Raw genomic sequence first — 25,259 nt, forward strand, 5'->3', positions numbered from 1 at the left:
CTCTAGCTTATCTCTCCACGCTCCAGGCTCACTGCCTTTATTCTGATGAAGGGCTTTTGCCCGAAACGTCGATTTTGCTTGTCCTCGGATGCTGCCTGAATTGCTGTGCTCTTCCAGCACCACTGATCCAGAATAGTGGGACAAATGGCTTGTTTCTATGCTGCATAGCCATGAGTCCATAATTAAGTATCTTTTAAGTGAGCATTTATGATTACAGATGAACGGACAGAAGCAGGTTCAGTTCAGCAGAAAAGATCCATACCAACAAGAAAGCTATTTAACAATGACGAAAGTCAGAAATGTCAGTAACGTAGCCTAACTGTATGTCTCAGGTACAAAGAATCGTATCTGATCAACGTGCAGAAACTCACTAAAAGGAAGTGCTTGCAATCTCAGAGTTAGAGACAGAAGAGTCAGAATGATACTTTAACCAGGTTGAGTGTCTGCAAACAATAATTCTGGGGGCAAATAATGTGTTGAAACCATTTGAACTGAAAACAAGAAATAATGGAAATCACAGCAGGTCAGGAAGCATTGACCTGCTCTTTCCACAGCTGCTTCGATTCTAGATGAGTCTTTATCAGAGTTAATGTGGAGGGGGCAGAATTTATGCAACAGTTTTACAAGTTGCAGGGTTGATGGAGTGCTGAGGTAGAAAGGGTGTTGATAATGCAGATTAAGTGATTGAACATGAGAATGGCAGAACAATGGTGCGTCTAACTGACAGACTGGAAAGAACAGATGGTGTGGGGGAAGGAGAGAAAGGACACAGTGACAAAGAATGCAACAAAAGGGAAATAAATGGGAATAAAGACACAATCTAAAGGTGCTGAACTCAATCTAAGTCCAGAAGGTTGTAAAGTGCCTAGTCTGAAGATGAGATGTTGTTCCTCCAGTTTGCACTGTGATTCACTGGAGCATTGCAGCATGCAGAGGACAGACAAGTGGACATGAGCAGGATGCGATATTAAAATGGCCTGCTATGAGTCATGCTTGCACATGGACTGGAGGTGATCTGCAAACTCAGTCTAAGTTTGGTTTCTCTAATGTAGACTAGGCCACAACGGGGGCAGTGAATGTAATAGACCAGATTGGAAGAGGTATAGGGGAAATGCTGTTTCACCTGAAAAGGCTGTTTCGGCCCTGGAATGGTGAGCAGGGAAGAGTTGAAGGAGCAGGTGTTGTACTTTCTGTGGTTACAAGGAAAGGTGCCACAGAAAGGTGGGGTGGTATTCATGGTCATCAAGACATGGACTAGTGTTCCTGGAGGGAATGGTACCTGCAAAATGCAGACGGTGGAGAGAGGGAAAGATGTATTTGGTGGTGGCGCTCTGCTGGAGTTGTCTGAAATGAAGGAAAATCCTTTGAATGCGGAGACTAGTGGGATAAAAAGCAAAGATAAGGGGACACAATCACACTGTTGAGTGTGATGGGAAAGGTGGAAATGTGTTGCTGGAAAAGCGCAGCAGGTCAGGCAGCATCCAGGGAACAGGAGAATCGACGTTTAGAGGCAGATTAGCATGTGTGCAGGGTTTAAGTTCAAAGTCAAGATTAGAATGGTGCTGGAAAAGCACAACAGGTCAGGTAGCATCAGAGGAGTAGGAAAATCGACATTTCAGGCAAAAGCCCTTCATCAGGAAATGTCATTGCCTGAAACGTTGATTTTCCTACGCCTTGGATGCTGCCTGACCAGCTGTGCTTTTCCAGCACCATTCTAATCTTGACTCTGATCTCCAGCATCTGCAGTACTCAATTTCTTCCAGGGTTTAAGTTCAAGGCAGAATGGAAATGCAGCAAAAAGGTAGGTTAATTTAGGAAATATTACTAGAGATGTTGGAAATCACGAGGATAAGAAAATTAGCATTAAGGCGCTTTACCTAAAAGCTTGTAGTATTCATACAAAGTGGATGAATTAACGGCACAAATCATTGTGCATGATTATGATGTGGTTGGCATCACAGACGTGGTTGCAGGGGGTTCAGGACTGGCAGTTAAACATCCAAGGACTTAAAACATACCAAAAAGACAGGGAGGTGAGCAGAGGGGGCGGGGTTGCCTTGTTAGTTAAGAGTGAAATTAAATCTATGGCACTGAATGATGATGTGGGTCAGATGATGTGGTGTTTGTGTGGGTGGAGTTGAGGAACCATAAAGACCAAAAAAACCATGCACAGACCTCCGAACAGTGGTCAGGAGCAGGGGCACAAGATGTACCAGGAAATAGAAAAGGCATGTCAGAAAGGCAAGGTCATGGTGATCATGGGGGATTTCAATATGCAGGTGGACTGGGTAAATAATGTTGCTGGTGGATCCAAAGAAAGAGAATTCATGGAATGCTTACAGGATGGCTTTTTGGAACAACTTGTGATGGAGCCCACAAGGGAGCAGATTATTTTAGACTTAGTGCTAAATAATGAGCAAGACGTTATAAAAGATCTTAAAGTAAGGGAACACTTAGGAGGCGTCAATCATAATATGGTAAGAGTTCCGTCTGCAGTTTGAAAGAGAGAAGACAAAATTGGATGTAATAGCATTCCAGTTAAATAAAGGTAGTTACAGGGGTATGAGAGAGGAACTGATGAAAATCGACTGGAAACAGAGCCTTGTGGGGAAGACAGTCAAGCAACCATGGCAGGAGTTTCTGTGTAATTGAGAACAGTACAGAGATTCATCCCAAAGAAAAGGCAGATTATCCTGGGGGTTGAGGTTTGGGTGGGGAGCGGGAATTAGACAGCCATGGCTGACAAAGAAAGTTAGGAAATGTAAAAAAGAAAAAGAGAGCCTATAAAGTGGCCAAGAGCACTGGGAAATCAGAAAATTGGGAAGATTACAAAAACAAATAGAGGATAACAGAGAGAGAAATAAGGAAGGAGAGGATCAAATATGAAGGTAGGCTAGCCAGTAATATTAGAAATGATAGTAAAAGTTTCTTTCAATACATAAGAAACAAATGAGAAGTAAAAGTAAACATTGGGCCACTCCAAACTAACGCAGGAAAGCTAGTGCTGGGAGATAAGGAAATAGCTGAAGAACTTAAGTACTTTGTGTCAGTCTTCACAGTGGAAGACATGAGTAATATCCCAATTAGGGAGAGTCAGGCAGCAGAGATGGGTATGGTAGCCATTACAAAAGAAGTGCTAGAAAAGCTAAATGGTCTAAAAATTGATAAATCTCCTGGCTCCAATTGGGCTACATCCTAGAGTTCTGAGGGAGGTGGCTGAGGAAATAGTGGAGGCGTTGGTTGTGATCTTTCAAAAAGTCACGGAAAGTCCCAGCTGATTGGAAAATCACTGTTGTACCCCCCTTGTTCAAGAAAGGATCAAGACAAAAGATGGAAAACTATAGGCTGATTAGCCTAACCTCGGTTGTTGGTAAAATTCTAGAATTCATTGTTTATGATGAGATTTCTAAATTCTTGGAAGTGCAGGGTCGGATTAGAACAAGTCAACATGGATCTAGTAAGGGGTGGTCATGCCTGACAAACCTGTTTGAATTCTTTGAAGAGGTAACAAATAGGTTAGACCAGTGAACCCCAGTGGATGTTATCTATCTAAACTTCCAAAAGGCCTTTGATAAGGTGCTCCACAGGAGGCTGCTGAGTAAGGTGAGGGCTCATGGTGTTCGAGGTGACCTACTGGCATGGATTGAGGATTGGCTGTCTGAGAGAAGGCAAAGAGTTGGGATAAAATGTTTTTTTTTGGAATGGCAGGCAGTGACATGTGGTGACCCGCAGGGTTCAGTGTTGGAGCCGCAACTGTTCACGCTGGGAGTGCTAGTCCAGGATTCTCTAAAGGTTAACTTGCAGGTTGTGTCTGTGATTAAGAAAGCATATGTAATGTTGTCATTTATCTCAAGAGGGTTGGAATATAAAAGCAGCAATGTGCTTCTGAGACTTTATTCTAAATGGGGCCTAACTCGAGCTTTATAGTGTCCAATTTTGGGCCCCACACCTCAGGAAGGATATAGTGGCACTGGAACATGTTCAGCGGAGATTCACACGGATGATCCCTGGATTGGTAGGCCTAACACATGATGAACAGCCGAGGATCCTGGGATTGTACTCAGAGTTTAGAAGGTTGAGGGGAGATCTAATAGAAACTTACAAGATAATGCATGGCTTAGAATGGGGTGGATGCTGGGAAGCTGTTTCTGTTAGGTGGGGAGACTAGGATCCTTGGGCACTGTCTTAGAATTAAAGGGAGTCAATTTAGAATGGAAATGAGACATTCCTTCAGCCAGAGTGTGGTGGGCCTGTGGAATTCATTGCCATGGAGCGCAGGTAGGCCGGTACGTTACATGTCTTCAAGGCAGAGATTGATAAATTCTTGATCTCGCAAAGAATTAACGGCTATGGGGAGAGTGCAGATAAGTGGAGTTGAAATGCCCATCAGCAATGATTAAATGGCGGAGTGGACTCGATGGGCCGAATGGCCTTACTTCCACTCCTATGTTTTATACTCTTATGCGGTTGAGACAGTTTGCTGTTTAAAAGATCCTGACTTGATTTTCTCTTGTGTGCAATAAACTACTGTTATTTTGTTGAAAGAACGTCAATATCCTCATGACAGTATATTCAGCAATTAAACAACATGGTAAATAAATAGCAGAAAATAAATTGTATTGTTTGTCAAGCCAGTTTCACTATGGGATCAGTTGGGATGTTGCTATTAGTTGGAACATGGCATAAAGGCTGCCAACAAATGACCCCACTCCACTGGGAGTGCTTGAACTGGCCCTCAGGATATGTCAATTTTATATGAACGCATCTTCATTTTTATCCCTCCACAGATGATTAGTCACTTCACTTATTAAGTGGCATTTCATAAGACTGTAGCATAGTAAAACCAGGTAAAATAATGTGCAACTTTCCAATATTGAGTCATTAGATGACAAACAATAATATATTCTGAGACCTTTTGCTACAATGTGAACACAGTAGGTTATGTTGAATACAGAAGTTCTCTCCAAATATCCTGGTTAGTAATTAAAGCTAATCATCATATTTTCAAGTTGAGTCATACAATGTACAGAAGAAAACAGATGTTTATGATTGGCTGGAAGCCAGGTCAAACATGAATAGTACTTAAATTCGGCGTGTGGCTAACAGGAAATGGGGAAGAGGAGTTTCCAGTCATTCCCTTCAATATCCTTATTTGCATTGAAACAGACAGAATGCTGGATCTGTGGAGTGGGAAACTGAGATAACATTGAGTCCAGTATGACTCTTCGTCAGCACACTTTTTTGGCATTACCTAGGCATTTCTACAACCTTCAGAGAACTCTACATTTCTCGGATTCCAGTCTCTTTCACATCTCCGATTTCCTGTCCCGCCACTGGTGGCCGTGCCTTCCACAGCCACTGTCTCTATCGCTTTCTTCTTTAAAGCATTGCTTAAGCCTTATGTCTTGCATCAAATGGGGGGCAAGACTGCTTCCTCATGTAGCTCAGCACCAAATTTTATCTGATTATGCTTGCGTGAATTACTCTGGGATGTTTTATTACTTTATAACTTAGAAGAAAAGCCACACTGGATCCACATGATTTGTAAAACATGGACTAATAAGATAATTCTGATACAGATCTGAAGTGTGTTTGGAGCCAAACTCCTCTTTTTTAGCTGTTGGGAATCACAGATGTATAGCACGGAAACAGGTCCTTTGGTCCAACTCATCCATGCTGACTAGATATTCTAAATTAATCTAGTCCTATTTGCCAGCACTTGGCCCATATCCCTCTAAACCCTACTTATTCGTATACCCATCCAGATGCCTTTCAAATGTTAAACCACTTCCTCTGGCAGCTCATTCCATACACGCACCATCCTCTGCATGAAAATGTTGCCCCTTAGGTCCTTTTAAATCTTTCCTCTCTCACCCTAACCCTGCACCTTCTAGTTCTGGATTTCCCCAACCAAGGGAAAAGACCTCATCAACTTAGCTTATTCATGTCCCTCATGATTTTATAAACCTCTAGAAGGTTACCCCTCTTCCAAATTTCACAACATCATTCTGATAGGAGGGAGACCCAGAATTGCACATATTATTCCAAAAGTGGCCGAAACGATATCCTGTACAGCCAGAACATGACCACCCAACTCCTATACTTAATGCTCTGACCAATAAAGGAAAGCACACCAAATGCCTTCTTCACTATTCTATCTACCTGATATCACTTTCAAGGTCTCTTTATTTCGCACCACTCCCCAGGATCTTATCATTAAGTGTAGAAGTCCAACTCTGATTTGCCTTTCCAAAATGCAACACCTCACATTTATCTCTATTAAACCCTTCAACATCACCCTGTCACCTACCTTCGAGCCAGTTCGGTATCCAAATGGCTTGTTCTCCCTGCATTCCATGTAATCAACCATGCTAACCAGTCTATCATGAGGAACCTTGTCAAAAGCATTCCTGAAGTCCATATAGATCACATCCACTGCTCTGCCCTCAATCCTCTTTGTTACTTCTTCAAAAAATCTCAAGTTAGCAAGATATGATTTCCTACGCCCAAAGCTATTCTGACTATCCCCAAACAATCCTTGCCTTTCCAAATATGTGTAAATCCTGTCCCTCAGGATTCCCTCCGACAACTTTGCCCATCACTGATGTCAGGCTCCCTGATCAAGAGTTCCCTGGCTTTTCATTACCACCTTTCTTAAGTAGTCACAATAAGTTAGCTAACCTTCAGTCTTCTAGCATCTCACCTGTGACTATCAATAATACAAATATCTCGGCAAGGTGCCCATCAATCACTTTCTGAGCTTCCCATTTCTTTAGGGTACACCTGGTCAGGTCCTGGGATTTATCCACCTTTGTCTGTTTTAAGACATCGAACACCTCTTCTGTAAAGATCAAGATGTCAACATCTATTTTCCCACATTCTGCATCTTCCACGTCCTTCTCCACAGTAAACATTGATGCAAAACTGTTTAGTATCTCCCCCATCTCCTCCGGTTCCACACATTATGTCTTGCTGATCTTTGAGGGGCCCTATTTTCTCCCCACTTACCCTTTCGTCCTTAATGTATTTATAAAGTCCCTTTGGATTCTCCTTAACCCTGTTTGCCCTCCTGATTTCTCTCCTAAGTACACTCCTATTGACTTTATACTCTAAGGATTTGCTGACATATGCTTCCTTTTTTCTCGACCAAAATCACTGCCTCGAGTCATCCAGCATTCCATCTACCTACCAGCCTTTCCTTTCACCCTAACAGGAACATATTGTCTCTGGACTCTCGTTATCTCATTTCTGAAGGCTTCCCATTTTCCAGCAGTCCCTTTACTTTCGAACATCCACCCCCAAACAACTTTTGAAAGCTCTTGCCTAATACCATCAAAATTGGCCTTTTTCCAATTTAGAACTTCAATTTGAAGATCCTGTCTATCCTTTTCCATAATTATTTTACAACTAATAGAATTATGGTCGCTGGCCCCAAAGTGCTCCCCCATTGACACCTCAGTCACCTGCCCAGCCTTATTTCCCAAAAGTAAGTACATGCACATACTGAACTAGAAAAGTTTGTACACACTTAAATTCCTCTCCATCTAAACCCTTAACACTATGGCAATCCCAGTCTATATTTGCAAAGTTAAAATTCCCGACCACAACCACCGTAATATTCGTACAGTTGTTAACAGATCTCCTTACAAATTTATTTCTCAATTTCTCACTGACTTATAAACAGTGGCAGAGTATTTTGTAATTTGCTGTATCCTCAGTTAGAAAATTCCTTTTTTAGGGTCAACATGCTGGAAAGCAATTTAATAAAGCAACATCAGAGCAAATTCAAGCGCGAGAACAAGAAAATTCCCCTCATTAATCTGCTGACAGAAAATATGTTGGAGAAAACATAACTGAGGAAGTCCCAATTTTTGTTTACTATGGATTCAACTCATCAGGGGCTGATTAGCTTAATTGCTGGCACGTGATTCAAAATAACACCAATGTGGGCTCAGTTCCCATTCTGGTTAAGCAAGACTTGAGCCTTGCAATCATGTCCTGTCCGAGAGTAAAAGGCAATGGCAAACACCACTGAAAAACTGCGAAACATATGACTCAGGGAAGCATTAGTAAAACGAGTCAAGGACTTGCTTTCAGGCACAGCACACAAATAATGACATTACTCTCAGACTAATGTATTTTGTGACTGGCTGCTGTTTAACTTGATGCTGACATTAAAAAAAAACTGCGATAACTATTGTCTCATGGGCATCAGACATACGCTGATTTATAGTCAGCATTAAATCTCTCTGCATCAGGTCACACATAGGCAAAGAAACCTCCTGTCATACCCCCATCAGATGATTAAATTATTTTCCATGCTGAACATGGATTGGATTAAGCATCGGATGTAGCAAGCAAACAGAATACACACGAAAAACAACTTAGTAGGACCACTACTGATGGACTGACCAAGACCTAAAGGGCAGCATCTCTGTTAGAATGGGTGTGCAGCATTTGGAAAAGAACCAAGAGGAAAATATTTATTTGACCTCTATCCAGATCAGAAGAGCAGCCATTTTCAACTACAACCAAATACCTCATGGCCTGGCATATCCCACCACTCTACCATAACCAAACTGGGGCTCAATGTAGAGTACAGGAGGGCATGCCAGGAGCAGCAACACACACACCTAAACAAGAGGTGGCATCCTGGCAAAGTTACAAAACAGGCATGCCAAGACAGTAGGAGCAGCCTGCAATAGACAGAGCTAAGCAGTCCCATAAACAATACATCAAATCAAGTTCTGCCGTTCCGTTCAAGGCGGGCATAAATGGTTTCAGACAACCACAACACCACGAATCATTGGCTCCACAAATGCACAATCCTTGATAACAGGGGAACCCAGCACATCAGTGCAAAAGATGAGACTGAAGCATTTGCAATTATCTTCAGCCAGAAGTGCCAAGCGGAATGTCTGTCTTGGCCTCTTCGTGAGCAAAGTAGCACAGTTGCATCGATCTTTAGCCATTTCAATTCACTTCACGAAATATCAAGAAACAGCTGAAGGATACTGGATATTGCAAAGGTGAAGGGCTTGACAGGGTTGCAGCAGAAGTACTGAAGACTTATGCTTCAAAATTAGTCATATTCCTAGTCAAGCTGTACAGTACATCTACAACACTGGTACTGCTGCAGGAGTTCCTCTGTATTGTAACCATCTTTTCTGCTTCATCAATGATCTTCTCTCCATAATAACTCAGAAGTGGGGACATCTGCTCAAACTATTTCCAATTCCTCAGCTCCTGAAGCAGCTTGTCAACATGCAGCAAGACCTGGACAACTTCATCAGGCTGGGTTAAGTGGCCTTACCATTGCTGAATCCCCCATTAACAACAGCCTGATAGTTGCATTGACGAGAAACTGAACTGGACTGAATGGCGACTAGCTGATCAGAAACTAGTAATTCTGAGGTACTTAAACTCCTGATTCCCCATAACATGCCCATCATCTCATAATACGAATCAGGATTATGATGGAACGCTCTCCACATGCCTGGATGAAGTGGACTCTAACAATATTTATGAAGGGTGATATCATCCAGGACGAGCCAGCTCACATGAGTGGCACCCCATTCACCACCTTCAACATTTACTTGCTTTCTACTGACAGTAGCAACTGAGTGGACCTTCTGCAAGATGTACTGCAGCAGCTCAACACAGCTATTCAGACATCATCTACCAAACCTGCAACCTCTAACACCTTGGAGGGCTGCAACAAATGCATGGGAGCACCACTATCTGAATACTCCCTTCCTGCCCTGCACCATTCAGATGTAGACCCATTACACTGCTCCTTTACTGATGTTGAGTCCAAAACCTTGAACACCCTTGCTGAAAGTGCTGCAAGTGTAGCTAGCCATCATGGACTTCAGAGTTCAGGAATACAGTTCAATACCAACTTCTCAAGGCAATTAGGGATGGAAACTAAATGCTAGCTTACCCAGTATTGTGCCCTCTATATTCAACTGTTCTGACGCAAACTAAGTATATTTAAAACAGAACAGGACAGAGGATAATGGAATGTGTGTGCACTTTCTCAGCTGATATACAGCCATGGTTTCCAAGGAACAGTGCAAGGCAACAATTCCGACATATTGTGAATAAAAAAACGTGTACAAAGCATCAGTCACTTTTGCATGCAGACATTGAGAGTTGGAGTTTATACAAAGTATAAAAGATCATAATACAAATTAGCCCCACTTCACTACCCAATGCCCAGCATAAACAGACATTTGAGAGAGAAAACCATGAAATACATACTTCACTAGCTCAGGAGCCCCATACAGCCATCATCATTTTCTGTCTTAGCTAGGATGTGGTTAGGGATCAAATCAGAATCTTTATTGTCTATATTATTTAGAAGACAACTGCCTAAGTAGTGATTCTGAACTCAAAGCATTGTGTACATTCACAGATGCTGCCAGACCTGTTGTGTTTCTACAGCACATTCTGTTTAATTCCTTTTACCTACTTGGCCAACAACACACAATCTTTCTGTAAGCACATTTCAACTTTCCTCAAAATTGGAAGTAGGAAAATTAATGGCACTCATTTCCACTGCTTAAGATGGGATTAAAGTAGCTCTTCATGTTTCAGAATTCATTCACGAAGTGTGGCTGCTACTATCATTTATTAGCTATATCTTAATATCATTGAGGCAAGCTGCCTTCTCAAACCACTGTAGATCACGTGGTGTAGATATTCCCACAGAGCTGATATGGGCTTTCAGGATTTTGATCCAGCGACAAAGAAGAAATATTGAAAGACAGGTGCTATCTGACTCGAACACTGACTTGTGAACAGTTGCATTCCCATGTGCCAGCTACCTCAGACATTCTATACAGAAAGCTGCGCAAAATGTTATAGATCAAAGCTCCTTGCAAACCAGACACTCAAGCTGGAATTAATTAAGAGAAAGAGCAAATAATTAATTCTCTGTGCTGCAAGCATCTCGCTCATGATTCACACTAAACTTTAAAACTAAATTTTAAGTCCGAACAGATTAAAGTTATATGGTAAGGTAATTCAATTGCTGCAGCTCAAGACGAAAGAAATGGCAACTCAAAAGGAGACTCATGTTTGTCTGATAAGGCTAGAACAGGAGGGATTGAGCTGAAACAGTGAGGCCAAAAGGTGCCCAAGCATAATTTCCTTGATGCAACTGAGCAGGATTGGAACTCTCGAGAGGAGAGAGTGGAAGAAGAGTAGGGGTGGGGTGTTGAGGGAATCCAATGCAGGTCTGGCTTGTTGAAGTCAACTGCAGATGAGGAGTTGGAGTTCCACTCATAAACGAGTACCAGGAATGGACTTGAGGCCAGAGCAGCATGGACCCAGGAAAGGAGCATGATAGACTACAAACAAAAAGTAGTTAAGTCCACAAAGGAGCAACTTGAGAGGGAGCTGCAAGGCCAGATCAGCAAACATGAGCTGTAACCAGTCTACAAAGTTTAAATGAAGTTTGATGCCCCATTTCATTAATGTCTGGGAAGAGTTGCTGACAAATCTATGGGATCTTTCATGATCACAAGATATTTAGTGTGTGTTGTGAAGGATTCCATCACACTGCATTATCCATGTTTACCATGTTAATTATGGGTGTTAGAATCAAGCTGTACATGTTTTGTGCATTGGACAATTGCTAGTTCCAAGTGGTAAAATCCTGTGGTTTTATTCTTTAAGCTTTGATGTTAACTTAAATCACATTTGCATTATTTAATTTGTTTCATATGCAAGTTTACTTTAAAAAAGTGAAATCTTGTGGCATAGTGCTATCGGTTAGAATTAAATATTCCGCTTACTTTTAAACATTAGAGATCCCTGAATAGACCATATCAGCTGTTACCTGTATGAAGGCCGTCTCGATAGAATTTCTCTACGTTTCTGAGAGTCAGTCATGCTATCCACAGATTCCTGGGAGTCCTCACTTTCAGGTATAGTAGAGATCTGAAACAAAACAAAACTCAGTATCCTTCCTGTCCACTTCTCTTTCAATTTACAATATAGCCCCAAAATAAACACTCAATAATAGCTTATCGGCTAAACTGTAGCTTTCAGAGCAAGGTTGGATTAATATAAGAGGTGTTATAACTAAGAATTTGTTCACAGATATTTTCCTAACCAATTGTATGCTCCATACAAGAAACAATGTCTGCATTTACATAGCATGATTTATAAATTCCAAATCTCAACACCTTTCATAGCTAGTGAAGTGCTTTTCAAGCAGTTGAAGCTGTCAGTGTAGAAGATTAAGCAGTACATTTGTTCTCAGTAAGGTCTTTTAAACAGCAGCACAATGAGAATATGAGAAACAGGAGCAGAAGTAGGCCATTCGGTCACTCGAGCCTGGCCTGATATTCAACACGGCCAAAGTTGATCTGCCCCATGCCTCAACAGGCCTTTCATGCCAACTCATCAAGAGCCCTCAACTTTCTCATATTCTAAGTACTTTCAGTAATCTAGCTTTCAGAACTCTGGGGTACAGAACTCTAGACATTCACTATCCTCCAGAAGAAACTCCATTGTATTGCAGTGTTAATGAGTACCCTTTATTCTGTAACTATGCTCACTAGTTCAAGGCTTCCTCATTAGTAGAAACATTTTCTCAACATCTACCCTATCAAACCCTTTCAGAATCTTGTACATTTCAAAAGGACCATCCTTCAGTTTTCTAAACCCAAATGAATAAAAGACTGAATTTTTTAACCATGCTTCATGAGTCAACCCCTCATCCAAAAAACAGATTAGTGAATCTCTTGAACACTCTTTATACTATCATATCCTTTTCCTAGATAGAAGGACCAAAATTACATAGTACTCCAAGTGCAGCCTCACCAACACCGTCCAACTGTAACAGACTTCCGTACTTTTAATCTACAACCCCGAAGCCATAAAGGCCAGCATTTAATTTGCCTTCTTTCTTTCTTATTGTTGCACCTTCATGCTAACATTTTTAATCTGTCATGCATAACAACCAAATCATTCTTCACTGCACTGCACTTTTTGGAGTCTCTTTCTATTTAAATAGTCTGCTTTTGATTCTTCTTACCAAAGTGCATGATCTCAGACTTTCCTATGTTAAATTCCATGTTACAATTTTTTGCTCACTCATACAACCTTTACCCCCCCCTTGCAGATTGTTCAACATGCCCTCTTAGCTAGTTTGTACCATCAGCAAATTGAGACACACACTATCCTTGCCTCAGATCACTTATTACAGAACATAAATAATTGAGGACCAAAGGCTAATGTTTGTGCACGTGACTAGTCAAGTCTTTCCCAACTGAAAAAGACTGATTAACCCCAAACGTGTCATGTTAACTCATCTTCAAACCATGCGAATACACCACTGTCAACTTCATGAGCACCAACCTGCGAAATAACCTTTTACATAGCATCTTATCAAATACATCTAGAAATCCAAATACAATCATTCTACTGGGACCCCTTTATCAACTCTGCTTGATATATCCTCAAAGAAATCTAGCCAAGTTGTCAAACATAGTATCTGTTTGACTGGGTTAAGTCTTTCTCACTGCATTTTTCCTTTTAAATACTTTTTAAAGAAAAGACCAGTTTTAAAAACCAGGAATTGTAAGAAAATTCTGTATAGGTTAAAAGTACAGTAACATGACACTCATTGCAAACACAGTAGTGCTTGCAGGCAGATTGAAACCAAAGGGCTGTGTACAAATGAAGATTTGGTTGACAACAGATAGCAGATTGTTAACTGGTCACTTGTCTACAAACCAATGACAAAGGATTTCTGCCCGCCAACAATGTCACTGGTTCTCAGGAAGTTGAACAGTTTGCATCTTTTAATAAGATTTTGAGAAGCCTTCAGACCACCAGCAGCTCAGTAGCTCTCTCTCTGTTCTCCAGAGTAAAAGCCACTTTAAGCCTGAAGAAAACCAGTCTATCTTTCCTTCAATAGTTGCTGCAAGCTGTGATTTTGAGGAAAGACATTCTGGCTATTGAGGGAGTGCAGCGTAGGTTCACGAGGTCAATTCCTGGAATGGCGGGATTACCTTACACAAAGACTGGAGCAACTGGGCTTGTATACCCTTGAGTTTAGAAGACTGAGAGGGGATCTGATTGAGACATAAGATTATTAAAGGATTGGACACTCTGGAGGCAGGAAACATGTTTCCGCTGATGGGTGAGAGTGCTGAACCAGAGGACACAGCTTAAAAATACGGGGCAGGCCAATTAGGACAGAGATGAGGTGAAACTTCTTCACCCAGAGAGTGGTGGCTGTGTGGAATGCTCTGCTCCAGAGGGCAGTAGAGGCCCAGTCTCTGGATTCATTTAAGAAAGAGTTGGATAGAGCTCTCAAGGATTGTGGAATCAAGGGTTATGGAGATAAGATAGGAACAGGAATGGTGGTGCAGGCTCGAAGGGCAGAATGGCCTACTCCTGCACCTATTGTCTATTTCTGGTCAGTAAGGCAAAGACCTTATATTAGCAAACCAGCCACCCTGCATCCCTGGCAAACCATTGGAAGCATCTGAAAAATAAACAAGCAGCAGCATTTTGATCACCAGATCATTTTGATAGCAACAGCAATTCTGAAAAGATCACCAACTTCTGTCCCAGTTTTTCTTCCACCCGTAATCCATTTTTTTTTGTTCTCCTGCCAATATCTATTTGTATGTAAGGGGGAACTTACAACAGATTAAGACCTTCAGTTAATAGAGTTCTATGTCAATGGTATATAGTTGTTTACCTGTAGCAAGAGTCTAATTACATTTAATAAGTAGTAATTCTTAACTATGAAACTACAAAGCGCTTTTTGCTAATCTGGGTCTGAAAATCTGGTAAACTTTAACAACCACAGGAAGTAGGGTTTGATTTCCAGTGCACGATCCCAGCGAGTTGTGACATGGTCCTCAATAATGGACTCTAGCATTTGCCCAATGACAGATGTTGGGCTAAGTAGCCTATACTTTCCTGCTTCCCTCCCTTCCTCCCTTTTAGGAATAGGGATGTCACATTAGCAATTGTCCAATCTCTGTAACCCTTCTGGAATGTTTCAACCAATGCCTCCACTACATCTGTAGCAATTTCAGAAAACCCTTGGATGCTGGCTATCAGGTCCTAGTGATTCGTATGCCTTTCGTTCCATGAGTTGGTCAAATACTTTGTCCCATGATTGACACTGTTAGAAAATCTTTCCCACCATTAGCATCTTTACAGGTATCTTCCAGATTTTTAGTGTCTTCCACTGTGAAGACCAAACAAAATATTGGTTTAAATAATCTGCAACTTCCATATTCAGTTATTAATTCCCAGCTGCATCCTCCAAGAATCCCCAACTTCAGTTGCTCTCTTGCTTTCTAGATTCCCACTGATGCTCTTGCTGTTTGTTTTTCTATTCTTTCCAATTTACTTTCATAATAAATTTCTCCTTCTTTATTAGCTTTATAATCACATAATGCTGTTTTTTAAAAAAATTCCAATTCTATACCCTAACACTCATTTTTGCTTTGTATGCTTTAGGTTTTGACTGGATATTCTCCTTGACCACCTCTGTTAACCACAGTGGGTCATGCTTCACGTTGAGTCTTTCTTTTAACAGAAAACACTTTTTGCGCAGTATTATAAAATATATTCCTGATGAAGGGCTTTTTCCCGAAACACAGATTCTCCTGTTCCTCGGATGCTGCCTGACCTGCTGTACTTTTCCAGCACCACACTCTCGACTCTAATCTCCAGTATCTGCAGTCATCACTTTCACTCTATTATGAAATATATGTTTATAGGTTTGCCACTGCTCATTCACCAACCTTCCTCCTAGTCTATTTTACTAGCCAGCTTTAGATAACTTTCTTCATACCTCTGTAATTGCCCTTATTTAATTTGAAGACACTGGCTTGAAACATTGGTTGCTCTCTTTCAAACTGAATTTGAAATTCTACCATGGTGTGATCGCTATTCCCCGAGAACATCTTAACCACGAGATCTCTCGTTAACATTATCTCATTACATATTGATGGTTCTAAAATATCCTGTGCAAAGAAACAATTCCTGATGCATTCGACAAATGCCCATGTTACACTTGTACATCTGATTTTTCCAGCCAGTATGTAATTAAAATTGCCCATGACAATCCGAGAACCTTTCTTACACTCTTCCATTGTTTTCATTTATTACTCAGTTCTGAGACTCAGCTCTTCGGTACCTATATACGACTCCCACCCAGGATTCTCTCTCTTGCAATTTCTTACTCTCACCCAAACTTATTACACATACATTAAAGTACTCACCAGCACACATATTTTACTTTTATTAATAAAATTAGCCCACCTCCCTTTTGTCTTCTGGAACATTAAATACCCTTGAGTTCCCAGTCACCCTGCAACACATCACCACAATAGTCTATCAAGCCATAGTCATTTATTTCCACTTTTGCTGTCAATTCATGCACCTTTTTATACAAATGTCGCATGCATTCAGAAAGAGGCTTGTGCTTTGACTATTTACCATGATGACTTTTTTCCTCTTTATTCAATCATGGGATGAGGGCAGCACTGGCTATTTATTGCCCATCCCTAGTTGCAGAGAGATCAGTTAAGAGTCAATCACATGTCTATGGATCTGGAGTCACATGCAGGCCATACAGGTGCAATTGGCAGTTTTCTTCCCTAAAAAACATTACGGACTCTGGCTCTAATTTCTGCTACACTCTTCTGAATACATTTTCTACTCCTTCATGTCACACTATAGTCATCAATCATCTCTACACTACACCGTGCTTCTATTCTCATAGCTTTTGATTTTGTAAAATAATACTCTATCCAATTGAAAACTCCACCCATAAATGAATTAGTTTAAATTCCTATTTACAAACCCTAGATACATGAATCACCATGACACTGATGAAGGTCATCTCAAGAGTACAGCTCTCTCTTCTAGCCAGTGTCCGTCAATTTCAACCCATTTTCCCCTCACCAATCTTGTAGCCATGCATTCATCTCTCTAATATTACTAACATTACACTAATTTGCCTATGCTTCAGGTGGTATTCCAGAGATTGCTGCCTTTGTAGCTGTTTTTTTAAAATTTAGCCCCAAACTGCTCTCAATCCTTCAGCAGAGCTTGTTTTCTAATCTTTCCCAAGTTGTTTGTACCTACATGGACAACAGGATCCTTTCCATCCCACTTCAAGCTCTGCTCCAGACAAGATCACCTGAACCTTGGCACCACAGGAAATAGTCTTGGGATCTTATCTTTGGGGCAGGAAACTCTATTTATTCTCCTATGCTATTCCCTATCACAACTACATTACTCTTTTCTTTGTCCACAGCGCTGTGATTGCATTGAGAATGAGTAAACCAGTCTGTGCTCACCTAAAATGAGAGCAAGAACCTGGTACTTCGAGGAGGAAATGGGCTGAGGCTCATCCAAAGCTAAAGCTTCAGATCCCTCTATGTGCCTCATTCACAGTCACACCACCCTGTCTCTGACTGTGGATCAAACTGATGCAATTAAATGAAATGAGATTTGACTGCCCACTGAAACGAAAGGTACTTTTATCCCTCACTGACGTGCTGCAGTGTCCACAACTCGGATTCCTGCTCATCAACTCAGACAAAGCTCCTCAAGCAGCCAACATTTGCTATGGATGTGGTCAATGTTCCCTAGAGGCCCACGCAGTTAGTAAGAAAATTCGGGAGAATGTTGTCGTGGACCACACTGGTGCATTTTTCTTTCAATCCTTTCTCACATTCATCTGCCAACCCACAAGTTTGAAATTAATGAATCCTCCACCCAACACCACTCTGGATGGAAAGGGGAAATTTTAGTTGCATCAAGATAAACTATTTGATGCCTCACACAGCTGTTAGGAGAATGAAATCAGCTGCTGGAAATCACTAGTATAACAGAAAAAGGCTAATACCTTGGATCTTACATAAGAGTGTGCAATTCTAATTTGTTTACAATATGTGACAACACCCCACCAGTTTATCAGAAAGGATATGCTACAACTATACTAGATACTAGTTAGGTCACATCTTGTCTATAGTTTATAGTCTGATCACAGGAAAGAAGTGATCACATGAGAGGATACAGAGGAGATCGATTACTTTGCTGTCAGGAATGGATAAATTTAGCTGCGAGAAGTGATTGGATAGTTTGGGACAGTTTTCTTTTGAAAAGATGAGACGGAGGGAAATTTATTGAACTGTATAAAATTATGAGGAGTTCTGAACGAATAGGTAGGAAGTAACTGTTTCCCATGGCACAAAGATTAATTATCAAAATTCAATGATTTAAAAAGTGAAGTGGTAAAAGATTTAGGAGGCAAGTTGAGAACTATTTGACTCAGACTGTTGCCTATGTAGAGCTAACTCCCTGAGTGGGTGGTTAAGACAGAAATACTTATTACATTTAACACTAGCATATGCATCAATACTATAAGCTACAAAACCTTGAACAAATAGCTGGAAAATTGGATAAGGCAGGATAGTTTTCTCAAATGGGACATATTGGGCCAATATTCACCTCCTGCGTGCTGAATTTGTGTGATACAAATCTTTTACATGAGACAGTGGGTCATAAGATATTCACACTACAATTGTTTTCTTTAATACTTACATTTCAATTCAATGGCAGATAGTGTGCAACTTCATTGTTCTGCAGGACACTGAACTAAGCTTCAAAGCACATGTGGTCCACCATTAAGGTTATGATTTCCTTCTTTGAACCATCGCTGCCTTTGCCTCCTGGCTTAATTCTGAAATGTATTCCTTTTTGACCTCAAGTCATAATTCATACTGAACTCCATCAAAGGCATCCTGTCATAATCACCATCTTGTCCCTTTCAATATTTTACTACTGACTTACGGATATGGAGCTCCCCTACTAAACCTCAAGATCCCTTTCCCCAATACATACTAACTACAATTTCCCCACAGAAATATAGAAAATAGGTGGCCTCAATTTTGCCTTGAAGGTTGCACTGCCATTCAACACGATCATAGCAGATTTCCTCCCTATGCTCTTTGATCCCTTTAGCCCCAAGAACTATATCAAACTCCTTCCCGAAACACATTCAATTTTTTGGCCTCAACTACTTTCTGTGGCAGAGACTTCTACAGGCTCACCACTCTCCATAAAATATTTCTCTCCATTTCAGCCCTAAATGACCTATCTGGCAATCTTAAATTGTGATCCCGGCTCTGGACTCCTGATGGCATTGGAAACATCCTTCCTGTGTTTACCCAGTCTAATCCTCTTAGAATGTTATAGATTTCTATGAAATTCCCTTCATTCCGCTCAATGAATTCACCTGGAGTTTTGATTATACCCTACCTCTGCTAATAAAAACTAGTTAGTCAGAAATTATAATTTAACTGGGTTTATGAGACTTGCATTGTAATATGGAAGCTAAAGGAATGAAGAAAGTTGAGAATTACATCAGGATAGAAAGGAAAAAACAAAATGTCAAACCAGTGTAATTAAAATTAAAGAATCTCAACAGATTATAGATTGTCGAAAAGTAATTTCAAGACAGTTAAAATAAGGCAGACAAATCACACTAGGGAATACATGCTGCAAGGGAAGTGAGTCACCTACTGTTCAACCAACACTGTTTTAGCTTTACCAGTTCTTTTCTTCTGCTTTGTTTATGCCAGTAATTAATTCCAAATGTTTATGTAATCCAAGCTTACTCTGCTAACCATCTCCTCCTCTCCACCCACGCTTACTCATCAATCTGCCATTGCGCACACCAAGGCGAGCGAAATAATGAACATCTGGACCATGGAGTTCTTCCAAATGGACCATAGGATGTGTTCACCCAAGTAGTAGTTGGGGAACATAGCATAGCTGCATTTAAGGGGAAGCTAGATAAACACGAGGGTGAACAACACAAGAATGTTTTTAGGATTAGTTGAAATAAGGTGAAAGACTCAGAGCATAAACAACATGGCCCAAATAAACAGAAGAGTCAGTTTCTGTACTGACCACCAGTGTATTGTAAACTGCATCTAAGTTGTGCTCACTATCTAGTTCCACTGTCGCTATAAAAATCCTAAAGTATTAAGCAAACTATAATTATTGTAAAACACATGCACAGTTAAGTCCTCTGTTCTAAGAGACAGGATTGTTTACGAGCACAGAACATAACCTTGATTCACTGTACCAATATCTCGAAGTGAAGTCTGCCGATACAAATCTCCACCAGCAGCTTGTTAAAAGTATTATACGCACCAATAAATTTAAAATATACGAAACCTTTGTTGGGAGTCAGCTTATTGGCTGAGATAGTTATTTTTCACAACAAAACGTGAAAAGATTTTATGGTGAAGCCATCATTGAAAATGAAACATCTCCCCGTTTGATATATTTGAAAGGCATCATGAATTACTTTGTTATGATTGTGGGAAATCATAATTTCCGGTATGCTATCTAATTTCACAGACATCTAGCTTAGCCTTCTCTGAGTTTTCGATGCTCCTGTTAGAACAGTAGTTAGAACAGTTTCCTTTGTTTGTCTTGGTACAATGGTCAAGGACCAATCATTCAAGTAGCCCCAAAATACATTGAGGCAGGGAGACTCTTCTCTTGATATCTCTGGGAAAATCCAGTCACTAGGGCAAATACTTAGAAGACACTTTTCTTTCCTTTCTATTGTGTAGGCATAAGAACAAGCCATTTCCATTTACTCACAAACCAGTTCTCTCTCAAACTTGCTGCCAATTGTGATTTATCAGCAGCAAAAAATGAGAGAGAACATGTGATTGGAGAAGCAGTCTTACTCATCTGAATGGGAACAGGAAAATTGCAGCAATAGATTCCTTGCAAATCAATGTGGAGTGTCCAGCTAAAGCTAGAGTTCAGGGGCTACTAATGGGAGGAAAATGCATTTGATACTTATCTTGAACACTAAGTAAATTGCATAATTTAACATTGTACAGTTTTATTTCAAAAAGATTTGGATTAGTGATTATCGCATCTCAGTAGTACTTTCCTTCTGTTTTGGCTTAAAGTTTATTGGAGAAATTGATAATTGAGGATTTTGAATAATTCTCTCAACCTACTTCTGAGAGAGTTCAAGTTCTCCATACATCAACACAAACAGAGAAGGCAATGGTATTGAGTAACAACATCAACTAATGAAGGAGTTAGTGAAATTGAAATAGTAGCCCATCAAAATAAACAATCTGCCCTTGAGAAATTTCAAGAGGAGTGCTTGAGCAAAACAAGATTATTTTGAACAATGCATTCAGGATTAAAGATCAAATACTTGAATGCCAAAATTCCATGCTCGTGAACAATTTTGATTAATGAACGCCACTCCAAAATAAAAAGTGTATCTGTTAAACAATAATTTGAGAATGCAGATGAGCTTATAGTCAAGGAATTTATTGGACAAATTCAGAACAAGGCAAAATCTATTGAACTTGCTTATGGTAAAAACCAAAGTAAATCTTGAATTGCACCATAACTAGAAAAATTCAAATAGTGCAAAACAAACACTGAAAAAACAAAGTTTGTTCACTCACCTGTGGACCACATTTGTATCCAGGTTTTAACAAAAGCCTCATGTTTAGACAATATAAGCTACACTTCAAACTAATTTTGTCATGCTTCATACATGCATTTAAAATTTGGATCAAGATAACATACACTTTGTAACATGATGTGGGACTTACCTGAACAGTCTGAACTTGAGGGGACTGTATGACTGAGGACTGAGCTGCTTGGATAACTCCTTGGACTTGAACAGTCTGCCCATTCGGCAATTGCACTAAAGTTACTGCTGGACTTGTTGTTGATTGGATCCCAGGCATGGTTACCTAGGAACATCAAATACAAAAACATGATTACTGCAATTAGTCCACATTAAAAAGAATAACTTAATTTAGAGTGTTCCATTCAAATATTAGATACTGTAAATTGAACTTGGTGGGCGGCACGGTGGCACAGTGATTAGCACTGCTGCCTCACAGCGCCAGAGACCCGGGTTCAATTCCCGCCTCAGGCGACTGACTGTGTGGAGTTTGCACGTTCTCCCCGTGTCTGCGTGGGTTTCCTCCGGGTGCTCCGGTTTCCTCCCACAGTCCAAAAATGTGCAGGTCAGGTGAATTGGCCATGCTAAATTGCCCGTAGTGTTAGGTAAGGGGTACATGTAGGGGTATGGGTGGGTTGCGCTTCGGCGGGTCGGTGTGGACTTGTTGGGCCGAAGGGCCTGTTTCCACACTAAGTGATCTAATCTAAATGGGGAAAAAAACATGCTGAATACAAATTTCATTTAATTTTAATGAAATTTTGAGGTCATGTACATAAACACTCTTCTAGGAGGTGCTCCTATGGTCACTGAACTATACTGATTTATATTAATCCATTAAATTGCCCTTCCTGGGTTCAGTGTCAATTGTTTCAATCCAATGATGCACAGTACAAATTCAAGCTATTATTCAAAAATAAATATTAGAAAGGCTGTGGTGAGTTTATGACAAGATGAATAATGAAAACAGATTGGGAGGCTGATCAAGAATACACTTGAATAGTTGAATTTGAATGGCATGAATATGGGTTTGGTGAATAAGCTTAGGAATGCACAGAGGGGAATAGAGTAGATAAATAACAGCTCAGGATCAAACTGGAGCTAATGAGGTGCATCCTAGGATATTAAAGGAAGTAGCTACACAGAGGCAGTGTGTTGCTGTGGCAGAAATCTTCCAAGAATCTTTAGATTTTGGGAAAGTCACAGAAGATTGAAAAACTGCCCTTGTAACACATTTACTTAAAAAAAGGTAGGAGACAAAAACAAGTAAATACAGGCCAGTTAGTTTAACATCCAACGTTTGGAAAATATTATTCGCATACTTTGACATATGCTTTGTAAAAGCAGTGTATTTAGAAATGCACAATATGACTTTAATGGTAGGGGATTTTACCTTTCAAATCATGGACCAGGACTGTCATAGTGTTAAGGGCTTGAATGGGGAGGAATTTGTTACTTATAAAAAAACACAAACATTCTTATTGAATATTTGGATGTAACCACCAGAGGAGGAGTAAAACTTGTCTCTCTGTTGGGAAATAAGACAGGGCAAGTGACTGAGGTGTCAATGGGAGGATATTTTGAGGCAAGTGATCATAATTCTATAGTTTTAAAACAGTTATGGAAAAAGAATAGACCTGATCTAAAGTTTAAATTTGAGGAAGGCCAATTTTGATGGTATTAGACAGGAACTTTCAAAAGTTGATTGGGGGAAGATTCTTTGCAGATAAAGGGACGTTTGCGAAGGGAGAGGTCTTTAACAATGAGATAATCAGTGTTCAGAGACAGTATGTCCCTGTTAGTGTGAAGGGCAAGGCTGGTAGGTGTAGGGAATGCTGGATAACTAGTGAAATTGAGGCTCTGGTTAAGAAAAAGGAGGCAAATGACAGGTATAGACAGTTGCAATCGAATGAATTCCTAGAGTAGTATAAGGGCAGGAGGAATATAATTCAGAGGAAAATCAGGAGGGTAAAAAGGGGACATGAGATAGCTTTGGTAAATAGAGTTACAGAGAATCCAAAGGGATTCTATAACATATTTTGGGCAAAAGTGTAACTAGGGAGAGAATAGGACCCCATAAAGATCAATATGGCTGTCTGTGTGTGGAACCACAGGAGATAAATGAGATACTAAATGAAAATTTTACATCAGTATTAACTGTAGAGGACATTGAAGCTAGGGAAGTTGGGGAAATAAATAGTCATGTCCAACGCTAAAGGATAGAGGTTTAAGATGAGAGAAAATAGATTTAAAAAGAACTGGAAGGATAACATTTTTATGCAGAGTGGTGTGTGTATGGAGCGAGCTGCCAAACGAAGTGGTGGAGGAGAGTACAATTACAACATTTAAAAAGATATCTGGATGGATATGTTAATAGGAATAGTTTAGAGAGATAATGGACCAAATGCTGGCAAATGGGACTAGGTCAGTTTGCAAAGTCTGATTGGCACAGATATGTTGGACCAAAAGAGTCTGTTTCCATGGAGTATGACAATTACAAAGCAGAGTCAGCGTGGCTTCGTGAAACAGAAATCATGCCTCCAAAATTCCCAGTGTATTGGAATTCTTTGAGGTGGTAACAAACAGGGTAGACAAAAGGGTAGCTGTGGAAAGAATACAGAAGGTATTTGGTAGGATACCACACATTTGGCTACTCAATATTAAGAAAGCCCATTGCACTGGAGGCAGTATAATAAGAATGGATAGAGGTTTGGCAAACTAGTACAAAATAAAGTTGGGAGCATTTTCAGGATGGCAAGTTGTAAATTAGAGTGCCACAGGGACTGGTGCTGGGTGCAGACATAATGACTTGTATACTGTAGTCAACTTTGCAGATGACAAAAACAGGTAGGAAAACGAGTAGTGTGGATAATCAAGTGGGCAAAAACTTGGCAGATGAAATATATAGTGAATATGAAGTTATGCACTTTGGCAGGAATAACAGGAGCTGAATATTATATAAATGGAGAAAGACTGGAGAAAGTATACAGCAGAGGCATCTGAGAAGCCTCATACATAAATCATAAAATTCCAACATACAAGTTCAGCAGGTAATTGGAAAGGCAAATGAAATGTCAGCCTTTATTTCAAGGGGAACAGTTTGAGAAAATAGGGAGGTCTAGCTAAAACTATTGAGGACACTAGTGAGACCACAATTGGAATACTGTGAACAACTGTATTGGACACCTTACCAAAAGGAAAATTATAATGGGATTCAGGGCAGTATGCTACTCAGAGAAAGTATGCTCGGCTATTCTCATGTATGGAGGGATCTTCTTATAAGAAGAGGTCGATTGGTTTGGAATTGTATGCACTGAAATTTAGATGAGACAACGTTACTGAAACACACATGATCATTAGAGGATTTGAAGGGATAAATGAGGAAAGGTTGGCTTTCCTTGCACAATAGTCGAGCACTAGAAGCATAATCTCACAATAAGAGGGTGTGCATTTAGAGCAGGAATGAGGAAGAATTTTTTTCTCAGAGTGTGGTGATTACACAGACCTCTGGGTTGTTAAATATCTTCAAGGCTGAGATAGAAAGAATTTTAATCAGTAGAGGAATCAAGGGTAATGGAGAAAAAGACAGGCAAAATGGTCTTGAGGATTATCAGGATTAGCCATGTTGTCGCATGGTCTCAGGGCATCAAATATGCACATAACATCGCTCAGAGCAAGGTAGTAACCAGGAAGGGAAAGGGAGTCAGTGGTGAAGGTAGACTGCTTGTAGGAGGGCCAATGAGCA

At 40.3% G+C, this 25,259-nt stretch overlaps 1 protein-coding gene across 6 annotated transcripts in view; it reads right to left on the reverse strand.

Moving 5' to 3' along the window:
* The window catches only part of creb1b (cAMP responsive element binding protein 1b), an 85,552-nt gene that overhangs the window by 20,040 nt on the left and 40,253 nt on the right, over positions 1 to 25,259 (reverse strand). For all 6 annotated transcript variants that reach the window (XM_043693304.1, XM_043693305.1, XM_043693301.1 and 3 more), the window contains 2 exons: positions 21,660 to 21,803; positions 11,846 to 11,946 (listed from right to left, as the gene is read on the reverse strand). In XM_043693304.1, the coding sequence (XP_043549239.1) occupies positions 11,846 to 11,946; positions 21,660 to 21,803 (245 nt within the window). The remainder of the gene's footprint in view (positions 1 to 11,845; positions 11,947 to 21,659; positions 21,804 to 25,259) is intronic.

The sequence above is a fragment of the Chiloscyllium plagiosum genome, chromosome 7, assembly GCF_004010195.1.
Source record: "Chiloscyllium plagiosum isolate BGI_BamShark_2017 chromosome 7, ASM401019v2, whole genome shotgun sequence".
NCBI classification, from domain to species: Eukaryota; Metazoa; Chordata; class Chondrichthyes; order Orectolobiformes; family Hemiscylliidae; genus Chiloscyllium; species Chiloscyllium plagiosum.